General features: G+C 44.1%; 1 protein-coding gene across 2 annotated transcripts in view; it reads left to right on the forward strand.

Annotated features, from left to right (window-relative positions):
• Positions 1 to 13,512, forward strand: part of LOC140735836 (protein kinase C beta type) — a 372,385-nt gene that overhangs the window by 302,561 nt on the left and 56,312 nt on the right. For both annotated transcript variants that reach the window (XM_073061348.1, XM_073061347.1), the window contains exon 12: positions 10,004 to 10,066. In XM_073061348.1, coding sequence (XP_072917449.1) covers positions 10,004 to 10,066 — 63 coding nt within the window. The remainder of the gene's footprint in view (positions 1 to 10,003; positions 10,067 to 13,512) is intronic.

Below are 13,512 nucleotides of genomic sequence, written 5' to 3' on the forward strand. Positions count from 1 at the left end.
CCTCTCGGCTCTCTCGGCTTCTCTCTCGGCTTCTCTTGCCCTCTCGGCTCTCTCAGCTTCTCTCTCGGCTCTCTCAGCTACTCTCTCTGCAGCCTTCTGAGCTGCTTCTATTTCTAGCTGCTTTATTTTAAACTCATATTCCAGCCTTGCTTTCTCCAACTCTGCCTGATTTGTCCCACTCACTAATCTCCTTTCGGGAATATTTTCCAAATCCTCAGCTGTAAACACCTTCTTCCCAACGTAATGCTGTTGTATGACCCTTAGCACTTCCTGCTTTTTCATTACTGGCTTCACCGCTGTGAGGTCTAAGGCCTGCGCCAAACTTACTAAGTCTGATTTTGTAGCTTTCCCTAGCGCCCCTACCGTCGGGTTTCCCATAAATTCCTGCACATCCATCTTTGCTGGTTTCTCGTCTGACTACCTGCGTAACCAGATTTAAGTTTGGACTTACAGCCCGATTCACTGACCCTCCCGTTTGGTTTCAAATCCGGGACGAGCACCCCACTTGTTACGTAAACCCCGTAACCAGGTAACTTACCAGCAAAGATAGATGGATCAGCTGAGTCGGATGCTACTATTTTCAAACGTTTTATTCAATAAGGGCACAAACGTATGGTTAATACAAAACATTCAAATCGTCAAAACTCAATCTAAAACACCGGTGTAACCATAATCAATCAGAAATAAGCTCTTTCGTTGTCTAGGGTATATAATACTGAGTCCAATTGGAAATATAAAGAGTCACTCAGAAGTCTGCAGGCTTTTTCCTTTACAATTTAGAAAAGATGCACACTTGCCCGTCGTCTCGGCAGAGCAAATCCTTGGAATCAGGGGAGCAGACTTCCCCGTTGTTATTTTAAAAGCAGTCTTTCGTTGGTTTTAGCCACAGATTCAAAGTCGGAATCTAGCGCACGTAGCTTCCTTCAAAATGGCGTCCCGCTCCCACGGGAATCGATCTCGTGTCTGCTGGGGCATCTGAGGGTCCTCCCCTCAGACCCGCCTTTATACTTCTTCACGGGATCGCAGGTATCAATCAAGTTGCAGGTAATGCGATCTTTCTCTTAACCAGCCCACTTTGCCCGAGGGCTTTTCACGTGGTTTCCATGAGACGATAATCGAAGTCACCGTTAGTCTGCTTCTTGAGAGAACGTGGTCTTTCGCACGTCTCTCTTTTGGGTCAGCTGACCCCCCCTTAACTAGAGTTCTTGCGATTTTCACAAAGGAGGGGGCCAACGGCATAACACTATAAAAAGATTAAGAATACACAAGAGAGCATAAAAGGGCTTTGAGGTAGATCTGCCAGATAAGGCTAAGAAAAATCCCCAAAGATTCTATAATATATATTATTATATATTATTCTATACTAAGAATAAAATGGTAGTAATGGAAAGAGTAGATCCCGTTAGAGATCAACAGGGACATTTCAATTCAAGCTTCAGTATATGGTGGGATTTTAATGAATATTTCTCCTCATTATTTACTAAGAGCAAATTATGATTATTATTTTTTTCTCAGCTCAAGCTGGTAAAACTTGAGGTACCGCATAGCCAAGCACATTCATTTCTCAATTGCTTGGAACTTCTGGACTATTCTAGTGGTGTTTAATATTGTGGTTTTCTGAAGATTTACACAGATATTACTGTGTAGCCCTAATTGTTTAATGTTGTTGTGTAGTGTCTTTGTGATGATTCCACTTGTAGATATACTATCAGGGCATTATATACCCTGTTCATGTTCTGAAGTCTTTCAGTTCCCTCTTTTAATTCAGCACAATTCTGGTGTTTTTCACTTACTGATTTCTATATGTTGTGTGTGTTTCGAATGGCTGTGTCTATTAAGTAAGTTGTTCTTGCTTGTTTATCGTGTATTATTATATCCTGATGGTTATTATAGATTGCCCTATCTGTAATAACTGATCAGTCATAGAACATAGACTTAGAACATAGAATAGTACAGCACATTACAGGCCCTTCCGCCCACAATGTTGTGCTGACCCTCAAACCCTGCCTCCCATATAATCCCCCACCTTAAATTCCTCCATATTCCTGTCTAGTAGTCTCTTAAACTTCACTAGAGTATCTGCCTCCACCACTGACTCAGGCAGTGCATTCCACACACCAACCACTCTCTGAGTGAAAAACCTTCCTCTAATATCCCCCTTGAACTTCCCTCCCCTTACCTTAAAACTATGTCCTCTTGCCCTGCGGAAGAGGTGCTGGCTATCCACTCTGTCTATTCCTCTTAATATCTTGTACACCTCTATCATGTCTCCTCTCATCCTCCTCCTCTCCAAAGAGTAAAGCCCTAGCTCCCTTAATCTCTGATCATAATCTATATTCTCTAAACCAGGCAGCATCCTGGTAAATCTCCTCTGTACCCTTTCCAATGCTTCCACATCCTTCCTATACTGAGGCGACCAGAACTGGACACTGTACTCCAAGTGTGGCCTAACTAGAGTTTTATAGAGCTGCATCATTACATCGCGTCTCTTAAACTCTATCCCTCGACTTATGAAAGCTAACACCCCATAAGCTTTCTTAACTACCCTATCTACCTGTGAGGCAACTTTCAGGGATCTATGGACATGTACCCCCAGATTCCTCTGCTCCTCCATACTACCAAGTATCCTGCCATTTACTTTTTACTCTGCCTTGGAGTTTGTCCTTCCAAAGTGTACCACTTCACACTTCTCCGGGTTGAACTCCATCTGCCACTTCTCAGCCCACTTCTGCATCCTATCAATGTCTCTCTGCAATCTTCGACAATCCTCTACACTATCTACAACACCACCAACCTTTGTGTCATCTGCAAACTTGCCAACCCACCTTTCTACCCCCACATCTGGGTCATTAATAAAAATCACAAAATGTAGAGGTCCCAGAACAGATCCTTGTGGGACACGACTAGTCACAACCCTCCAATCTGAATGTACTCCCTCCACCACAACCCTCTGCCTTCTGAAGGCAAGCCAGTTCTGAATCCACCTGGCTAAACTTCATGGATCCCATGCCTTCTGACTTTCTGAATAAGCCTACCATGTGGAATGATCTTGAAAGATCATTACTAATGCCTCCACATTCTCTTCAGCTACCTCTTTCAGAACTCTGGGGTGTATTTCATATGACCCAGGTAATTCATCTACCTTCAGACTTTACAGCTTCCCAAGCACCTTCTCCTCATTAATAGCCTGTACACTGGCTTCTCATTAATAGCCAGTACACTCACTTCTGCTCCTGACACTCTTGAATCTTTGACATTCTTCTGGTATCTTCCACAGTGAAGACTGAGGCAAAACACTTAGTAAGTTCGGCTGCCATTTCTTTGTGGACATGTACCCCCAGATCTCTCTGCTCCTCCACACTACCAAGTATCCTGCCATTTACTTTGTACTCTGCCTTGGAGTTTGTCCTTCCAAAGTGTACCACCTCACACTTCTCCAGGTTGAACTCCATCTGCCACTTCTCAGCCCACTTCTGCATCCTATTAATGTCTCCCTGCAATCTTCGACAATCCTCTGCACTATCTACAACACCACCAACCTTTGTGTCGTCTGCAAACTTGCCAACCCACCCTTCTACCCCCACATCCAGGTCGTTAATAAAAATTACAAAAAGCAGAGGTCCCAGTGGTAATATAATTTGTGGCACTCTAGCTGTAAAAGTAGATCAGGCTTATATTTATAGTAAGGTGTGATTTAATTTATGAGTTTGTATTTTAAAGCGAGATTTTGATGAATGATATTTACCATTTGATTGTGATTGTGTAAGTAATCAGATTGAGTTAAACTGCTACAGGATCCTGTAATGTTGTAGCGATGTGCTACACACAGCACTGAAATAACGACAGAAGTCGTTTCAAGACTAGTTTATTCAAACTTCGCGGCGCTGGCATTTAATCCCTAGCGCCTGCCCTCTCCGGGCGGAAATGACGTCAGAGGTGCATTACCAAAGTCTCTCCCCGCACGCTGGCTATTTGTGAGCCAGTTTGCCTGCGCAGAAAGTGAGTCGCCACATAACCCCCCCCCCAATGTCCACAGTCTGGATCAGCCTCTGTTTGGGAGGTCTGCCTCTGCGCCGTGGTGCCTGACCCTCAACCGGCTGCACCGTCCACATGGGCTGGTTTGAGTTGGTCCACCGTGAAAATCTCCTCTTTCCCCCCACTGTCCAGAACGTACGTGGACCCATTGTTGTCGATCACCTTGAACGGCCCCTCGTACAGCCGCTGTAGCGGTGCCCAGTGTCCGCCCCTTCATACAAACACAAACTTACAGTTCTGCAGTTCTTTGGGTACATGGGTCGGGGTCCGTCTGTGCTGTGAAGTCGGTACGGGGGCCAGGTTGCCGAGCCTCTCGTGTAGTCTGTCCAGGACTGCTGCGGGTTCTTTCTCTTGCCCCCTTGGGGCTGGTATGAACTGGAATCCAATTACAAATAAGGTACGACAGCATAAACCTGATTGGATGAGGACTAACCAATCAGGAGGGACAGATGGTGTGGGCATAAATCCCACCGGATAAGATATGACCAGGCGTCATTCCTGATAAAGGTTGTAGAGTTTGGCATTGAAACCGCGGTTATTATCAATACCACCAATCTTTGTGTCCTCTGCAAACTTATGAACCTAACCTTCTATTTCCTCACCCAAGTAGGTTATAAATATTACAAAGATCCTGGGTCCTAGAGCAGATCTTTGTGGAACACCTCTGGTCACTGACCTCCAGGCAGAATACACTTCATCTACAACCACCCTCTGCCATTTCAGTACCACATAGTGAAGTTTTCCTGGATCTCACGTCGATTGATGTTCTCAATGAGCCTACCACGGGGACGCGTATTAAATGCCTTACTGAAATCCATATGCCCTACATCCACTGCAACTTCAACAATGTCTTTAGTCGTATTCTCAAATAATTCAGTCAGGATCTTGAGGCACGACCCGTGCCTTACAAATCCATGCTCGCTATCCCTAAGCAGGCTGTGCTTTTCCAAATGCTCATTAATCTGGTCTTGAACAATCTTCTCTAATAATTCCCACATCACTGAAGAGAGGTTCACTGCTCCATAATTCCCAGGGCAATCACCACTTCTTGAGCCAAGCAATCACATTTTACACCCTTCAATCACTTGGTACAAAGAGGATTGTGTTGGAGGCAGCCTGCAAGAGATGCCATGCTTACTGTGCCAACATAACATGCTCACAACTTACTAGTCCAACCCGAAATGTACACCTTTGGAATATAGAGGGAACTCGGAGCACACGGAGGAAATGTGCGCTGCTAGGGAGGGGGTACAAACTGTTGGGCTGGGTCGCTGGGGGTTATCTGTCATGGCAGGTTAATGGGGGATTATAGTGTGGTGGCAGGGTCACGGGGTTATAGTGTGGTGGACAGAGTCACTGGAGTTATAGTGTGGGCAGGGTCACTGGGGGTTATAGTATGTTGGGCTGGATCGCTGAAGGTTATTCTATCATGCCAGGGTAATCGGGGGTTATAGTGTGGTTGATAGGGTCACTGGGGGAGTTACAGTGCATGGCAGGGTCACTGGGGGTTATAGTGTCGTGGCAGAGTCACGGGGTTATAGTGTGGTGGACAGAGTCACTGGGGTTATAGTGTGGGCAGGGTCACTGGGGGGTTATAGTGTGTTGGGTTGGATCGATGGGGTTATTCTGTCATGCCAGGGTAATCGGGGGTTATAGTGTGGTGGACAGAGTCACTGAGTTATAGTGTGGTCTGGGTCATTATAACTCTGAGGGCAAAGTCTCTGGGGGTTATAGTGTGGTGGACAAGGGTCACTGGGGGAGTTATAATGCGTGGCAGGGTCACTGGGGGTTATTGTTTCATGGCAGGGTCACTGGGTTTATAGTGTGTTGGGCAGAGTCACTGGGAGGTTATAGAGCGGTAGTGAGGGTTACTGGGGGTCATAGTGTGGTAGGCACGATCACTGGAGGTCATAGTGTGGTAGGCACGATCACTGGAGGTTACAGTGTGGTGGACAGGGTCGCTGGGGGTTATAGTGTGGGTTGGATCACTGGGGGTTATAGTTCTGAGGGCAGGGTCACTGGGGGGTTATAGTGTGGTGGACAGGGTCTTTGGGTGGGTTACAGTGTGGTGGACAGTCACTGGTGTGATAGTGCAGTGGGCAGGGTCTCTGGGGGTTATAGTGTGGTGAGCAGGGTCTCGGGGGGGGGGGGGGGGTTATAGTGTGGGCGGGATCACTGGAGGTTTTTATAGGCCTGCATTAGTCTTGATAGACCATGGATTTGCGCCTTGGAAAGTTTCCTGGGCAACATTTTTTTTATGGAAGACCGACAGTTGCCCAAGCTGCAAGTCTCTCCTCTCCATGCCACCGATGTTGTCCAAGGGAAGGGCATTAGAACTGGAGGTTACAGTGGGCAGGGTCTCTGGGTGCTGTAAAGGTTTCACCCTCAAACAGTTCAATAAATTGACGTATTGATGACATGTCAGATGATGCTGAAGAGGTTTTGTGTGATTGGCTGCTGTTTTTCAGTTTCTCTATCCAGATTGATGAGTCAACAGATTTCACCAATAAATGTCATGTTGTAATGTTTGTAGGATTTGTAAATGATGGTGAAATTCTAGAAAACTTTTTCTGTTGCAAAGCGCTGCCCCAAACAAGCAAAGGCCAAGGTATATTTAATGTTTTGTCTTTATATCTGGAATCAAAATGTCTCTCTTGGAGGAATTGTGCTGGCATCTGTACTGATGGTGCCTCAGCAATGGTTGGCTCTGTGAGTAGCTTTGTTTCTCTTATAAAAAGAGAAAATCCTGACGTCGTCACAATGCACTGCTTTTTTCACAGAGGTGCTAATGTCAAAAACTCTTGGAGATGAAATGAAAAAAAGTTCTGGATGATGCTACAAAAATGGTTAAATTTATTAAAGACTAGTTCACTCAAGAATGTTTTAAAAATTGTGAAAACCTGGACAAAGAGCACACCAATCTCCTGCAACATTTAGAAGTCCGGTGGCTTACCAGAGGAACAGTTCTCAACAGGGTGTTTGAGCTGAAAGGTAAATCGCAGGAGTACTTTCAAGAAAATAGTAGGCCAGATTTTGCTGAGTGCTTTGAAGATGAAGAAAGGCTACAGATACTTGAAGTAACAAGGTTCTTGGATTTAAAAGGAAACTGAATCTTTGGAAAAACCATGTTGCAAAAGGAAATCTTGAAATGTTTCCAGTGCTGTTTGGGCTTGAGAGTGAGGAAGGATATCAGAAATTCTTGAGTCTTATTGAAAACCACCTGGAAGAACTACAGAACAAGATTGAGAGCATCCTGAGCAGCTGCATCACTGCCTGGTTCAGAAATTGCACCATCTCAGATTGCAAGACACTGCAGCGGATAGTGAGGTCAGCTGAGAAGATTATCAGGATCTCTCTTCCTGCCGTCACGGACATTTACACTACACGCTGCATCCGCAAAGGAAACAGCATTATGAAGGACCCCATGCACCCCTCATACAATCTCTTCTCCCTCCTGCCATCTGGGAAAAGGGAAAAGAGCATTCAGGCTCTCATGACCAGACTATATATCAGTTTCTTCCCCCAAGCTATCAGACTCCTCAATACCCGAAGCCTGGACTGACACCTTGCCCTACTGTCCTGTTTATTATTTATTATAAATGCCTGCACTTTTTTTGTGCACTTTATGCAGTCCTGTGTAGGTCTGTAGTTTAGTGTAGCTTTCTCTGTTTTTTTTATTGCGTAGTTCAGTCTAGTTTTTTGTACTGTGTCATGTAACACCATGGTCCTGAAAAATTTTGTCTCATTTTTACTATGCACTGTACCAGCAGTTATGGTCGAAATGACAATAAAAGTGACTTGACTTGAACAGTATTTTTACTCCCTTTCAACACAAGTGTATAACTGGGTGAAGGACACTTTTTTTGAATCTTCTGCTCAGCCTGAGAAAATGACTTTGAAAGAAGAGGAAGAACTTTGAGCTGCAGCCTGATCATGCACTCAAGATCAGATTTGCTGAATTACTCCTAGACAGTTCTGGATTTCTGTAAAAGAAGAGTATCCTGCCATTCATAGGAAAGCAATGTATTTTTTCTTACAGTTTTCAACTTCTTACATGAGTGAGCAAGTATCAAGAGCAAGGACAGAAATCGTCTCATTTCAGTTGAAAGTGAAATCCATGTGTGCTTATGTCAAGTTCAACCCAGAATTGTGAAATTTATTATGATTGCCTTTTAAGTTTTTTAAATTTATGAAAGGGAAAGAAAGAGATTAATTTCAAGAAAAGTAAACTAAGCCCAACTAACTTTTTTTTTCAAGAAAGTTTGGCTAAATATCCATTCTCCACTCAAAAGAGCATTGACAATTATTTTTGGATTATTATAGCTACAACTTACTGAGCACGTTAACGTACCATGAGCTACAGATGCAGGAGTTCCTGAAAATTATTTCTCGGGTTCTTCCAGGGCAAAAAGGTTGAGAAAGGCTGATCGAAGTCCTTCAGCAGACTCCTTGCTTCCTCAACAGTACCTGCCCTTCCAAATATCCCTTTATGATACTTTTTCTTTGGGATATATTTATTCTGTTTCTTCCAAATTGCTTCCATAACTCTAGCCATTGCTATTTAGCTGTCATCCCTGCTGGTGTCTCCCTCTAGTCAACGTTGGCCAGCTTCTCTCTCATGGCACTGTAATTCCCTGTACTCCAATGTAATACTAATACACCTGACTTTTATCTTCTCCCTCAAACTGCAGTATGAATTCTATCATATCATATTATGATCACTGTCTCCTTAGAGTTCCTTTACCTTAAGATCCCTAACCCACTCTGATTAATTCCAAATACATTTTCTCTAATGGGCTCAAGCAGAAGTTGTACTAAGCTGTCATTTCATAGGCAATCTACAAATTCAGTCTTTTGGCATACGTTGCCAACTTGATTTTCTGCAATCTACCTGCATATTGAAATCCTCCATGACTATTGAAACGTGCCCCACTTTACATGCCTTTTCTATTTCCCATTATAATTTGTACTCCACATTCAGAATCATGTATATACTTTAGGTATGGGTACTTTTACCTTGCAGTTTCTTGACTCTACCCACGAGGATTCTATCATTTTCGGATTCTACATACGATCAGACTTCCGGTAAGATGGTGGCTCACTTGATTGCAGCGGCCTGTCCGGGTCCAACAAATGGTGAAATTGTGCCTCTAAAATATTTTCTTGTGATTGTAAGACCCTGTGGAACATTGTAAATACAAACTACTTCAAGCTGGGTCTATTGGTCCAGTGGTAAGACCAATGGCGGTGGAGCTATGTGGCTTTGATTGATGAGCGGACCAGAACCTTGTGCACAGCAACTCCTATTTCAGCCACCCTGGGAGGAGGCATCGTGGGAGAAAACAGAGGCAAGGTGGGCACATTGAAATCTGCTGGTTTGGGGGCTGGCCCCTGCAGGCCGACTCTTTCATCGGCGCTGCTCTCTGGTGTTTGCTGGAAGACGAGCTGAATTGCCTTCACCTGCGGCTGACCCAACACTGCGTCCTTGTTCTTGCAGAAGCATAGCTCCAGGACAACATGCCATGCTAATATTATTTTTGTGGCTGTACGTCCTGTGCGTGACTGCAGCTTGGTCCCAGAGGAACGCTGTTTCGTTTAGCTGTGTATACTGTTATGTTTTCTAACTCCAGAAACAAACTGAAAGAAAACATAGATGCCAGGATACTTGCTACTTAATGTTGCTAGTGAGGTACACACATATGACGTGGTGGTGTAATGGCATACTCCATTCATGTAGTTCTTACATATAACCTGTAATGAAATATGCAAGCAAACAAAGAATGCTTAATCGAACAATATATTTACAATATTACTCAATACTATTGAAATATTAAATGCACCACATATATATGTACAGTTGAATGATAATTAGACCTGAATTTAACCTTGCTTTTCTAGGTCAGGCAAGTGTAGAGTGCCAGGGGCACTGGTTCTGCTCTGGTTGTTTACTTTCCTCTGTTATTTTTAGATTCTATGCAGCAGAGATTGCTGTTGGCCTGTTCTTCCTGCACAATCATGGCATTGTTTACAGGTGAGTGTGGCAGCTCCTAGCTGGATGTATGATTAACAGATGTTGTGGTCCTGAAGCTGCCTCACTGCCACAGGCAGCTCCATCTTCACACAGTGTCCTCCCTGTCCCCACCAATATTCAGCAAAGAACTCTCCACTTACTTTCCACTTTGGCTTTTGGAGAAAGCATGGGAAGGTGTGGGGACACATTACATTATGGAATACATTTGCCCAATAACTTTCTCACACTGGGCCAGACATGAGATCACACAGAGAGGGTTCATACCAACCTAATTCACCTCACTCTTCCTTCAACTCACAGCTGGACTCTGCATCAGGTAATCTCTGATGTAAACTGTTAGTGCTTACCTAGCTTGGTGTTGGTTATCGGAGGAAACTTGTTGGAATGGGCAGAGCTGTATTGTTTTCCCATCTTTCTCACCTCCACCTGCAAGTGTCTCTCCAGTACAGGCCTGCAGTAGCTGCAGTGTACACCATCAACAAGATGCCCTGCAGTCTCTGTTTAAGCTGTTCCTTCCCCCACCCAAACCCTCCTTTCTGCTCAGATAACCTTGGCCGACATCATCCAGTTGAGCTAAAGGGAGACTTGTATACTCCAGTTTTCTATTCCCAACCCCTTGTCCCTTCTCTACTGCTCGCCTTGTACTCCAGTGCAGGGTCCAAGAAGGACCAATGCACACTTCCCTTGCTCCCCCTGCTTCTCCCCACTGATCTTTGGTAGAAAGTCCACAGCAGCCCAGGTTTTGCTTGGCCTAGACTCTGCTGTTCAGCTCTATGTCCCTGGGAGAACCCTTTGTGTCTTCAGAAAGCCCAAAGTTAGCTGTTAGCACTCACTGACTTTACTGTCTGAGTAGGTGCCCTGTCCCTTTTAGGGGTTTGAGATGTTTCTTGATGGATGTGGGCTCAGTTCTCCTCCAGCCCCCAAGACTATAAGACATAGGAACAACATTAGGCCATTCAGCCCATTGAGTCTGCTCTGCCATTCTGTCATGGCTGATTTCAAGATTCATTTATTATCAAAGTATACAACTCTGAAATACTTAATTTTTTCTGGGTAGCCATGAAACCAAGAAAAAAATAAATGCAACACAATCATCAACCCCCAAATCCCTCCTACGCACACAAAAAAAACAAGATCGAGGGATAAAACAGAATATAATACAATAAGACTAAAGCAAGTCTATAGTCCAAGTCCACATCCAAAATGCAGAAAAAACTTAGGCAACACTCTCCAGGTGTAGCAGCAGGCTCTCTCCAGTACAAAGTAACTGATCAAAAGGCAAGCAACCCGTTTCGATGCTTCAATTTCCCTTGTCACTTTAATCTGCAAAATGGAGCGGATGTGGGCTTCTGCCCCATCCTGCAATCTGCCCGCTACAAGGTTCGTGCATGCTGTCTCTGTCTCCCAGAATCCTCTTGGAGACTGCAGAGCGCTGAAGCACCCAATGAATCTCCAATCAGCAAAACACAGTTCCAGAATCACATTCAAGACAAGAAATAAACATAAAAGACATCAAAGAAATGAAATATATGATTTCATAATCTGTCCAGGAGATGTCGACCAAAGGAGCATTATACACAGATGCCATCTTGCCTGAATGTTACATTACTTTTCATTTATTATTCCTCTCAATCCCATTCTCCTACCTTCTCTCCACCTTTGACACCCTAATCAAAAACCTATCAACCTCCACTCAAAGACTTGACCTCCACAGCCATCTGTGAGAATGAATTCCACAGATTCATTACCTCTGGCTAATGAAATTCCTCCTCATCTCTGTTCTAAATGGACACCCCTCGATTCTGAGGCTGTACCTGATGGTTCTAGATGCACCCAGTATAGTAAACATCCTCTCCACATCCACTCTGGATAGGCTTTTCAGTATTCAATAGGTTTCATGAGATCCCCCTCATTCTTCTAAACTCCAGCGAGTACAGACCCAGAGCCATCCAACACACCATGTTAACTCTTTCATTCCTGGAATCATTCTCATGAACCTCTTCAGACCTCCTTAGATGTGTATATTTTCTTTGATAAGGGGCCCAATACTGCTCACAATACTTCAAATGCAGTCTGACCAAAGCCTCAGCATTACTTCACTGCTTTTATATTCTAGTTCTTTTGAAATTAATGCTATCATTGTATTTGCCTTCTTTACCATCGACTCAACCTGCAAGTAAGCCTTTAGGGATCCTGCGTGAAGATTCCCAAATCCCTTTGTTTTTTTAAAACTTTTTCTCCCCTTTAAGAAAGTAGTCTATGCCTTTATTCCTTCTACCAAAGTGTATGACCATACACTTCCCTGCACTGTATTCCAACTGCCTCTTATTCTCCTAATCTGTTCAAGTCCTTCTGCAAACCCCGAGCTTCCTCAACACTACCTCACCCTCCACCTCTATTTGTATCAACCATAGACTTGGCCACAAAGCCATTAATTCAGTCATCAAAATCATTGACATATAATGTAAATAGAAGCAGTCCTAACAGCTACCCTTGCAGTACAGCACTAATCACCGGTAGCCAACCAGAAAAAGGCTCTGTTATTCCCACTTTTTGCCTCCTGCCAGTCAGCCAGTCTTCGGTAGATGCTCAAATCACAAACATGCCTGGTGAGTTCCTTCAGCATTTTGCTTGTATTGCTTCTGTCCATGCTGTAATACCATAGTCTCTTGTCTTGTTAAGAGCTTCATGTGCAGCACCTTGTCGAAGTCCTTCCATCCAAGTAAGCTCTCCTTTGTTCATCCTGCCTGTTATTTCCTCAAAGAATTCCAATAGATTTGTCAGACAAGATTTTCCCTTAAGGAAACTAAGTTCAATTTGGCCTACTTTATCACGTGGTTCCATGATTCCCCAACTATCATTCTTAATGATGGCCTCCAACATTCTCCCAACCAATCTAGTGATTATTGAAATATCATTACTAATGCCTTCACAATCTCCTCAGCTACCTCTTTTAGAACCCTGGGGTGTAGTCCAGGTGACAAATCTACCTTCAGACTGATGCAAAATACTTACTCAGTTCATCCACCATTTATTTTTCCCCAATACCAGTTCTCCAGCTACAGCTGACATTTCAGTTCTCCCCACCTCAGCAGCTGTAACCCACACATCATGAATATCTACCTGTGCTCTCTCCAACTGTTACAGACAAATAGCCTCTGGAAGCTGTGCCTGGTAGTGCTCCTCAAACCATATCTATTCCTGCTGCCTCCCAGAGAACAATGCTCCTTTTTGGAAGGTCTTGGCTCATCCCTCTATCTATCTGATCTACCTTTGAGTCTCGGCCAATGATCCTCCCTCTCCCTTCAAACAAGCCAAGACCACTGATGATGAGCCATTCCACCATGGTGAGTTTGATGGACAGCAGCCCAATATAATTCGACCACATGTGCTGACAGAGTCTGGCAGAAGATCTGGTTGCCTTGCACATTATTGACAATATAAGT

Source organism: Hemitrygon akajei, chromosome 11 (genome assembly GCF_048418815.1).
Source record: "Hemitrygon akajei chromosome 11, sHemAka1.3, whole genome shotgun sequence".
NCBI lineage: Eukaryota > Metazoa > Chordata > Chondrichthyes > Myliobatiformes > Dasyatidae > Hemitrygon > Hemitrygon akajei.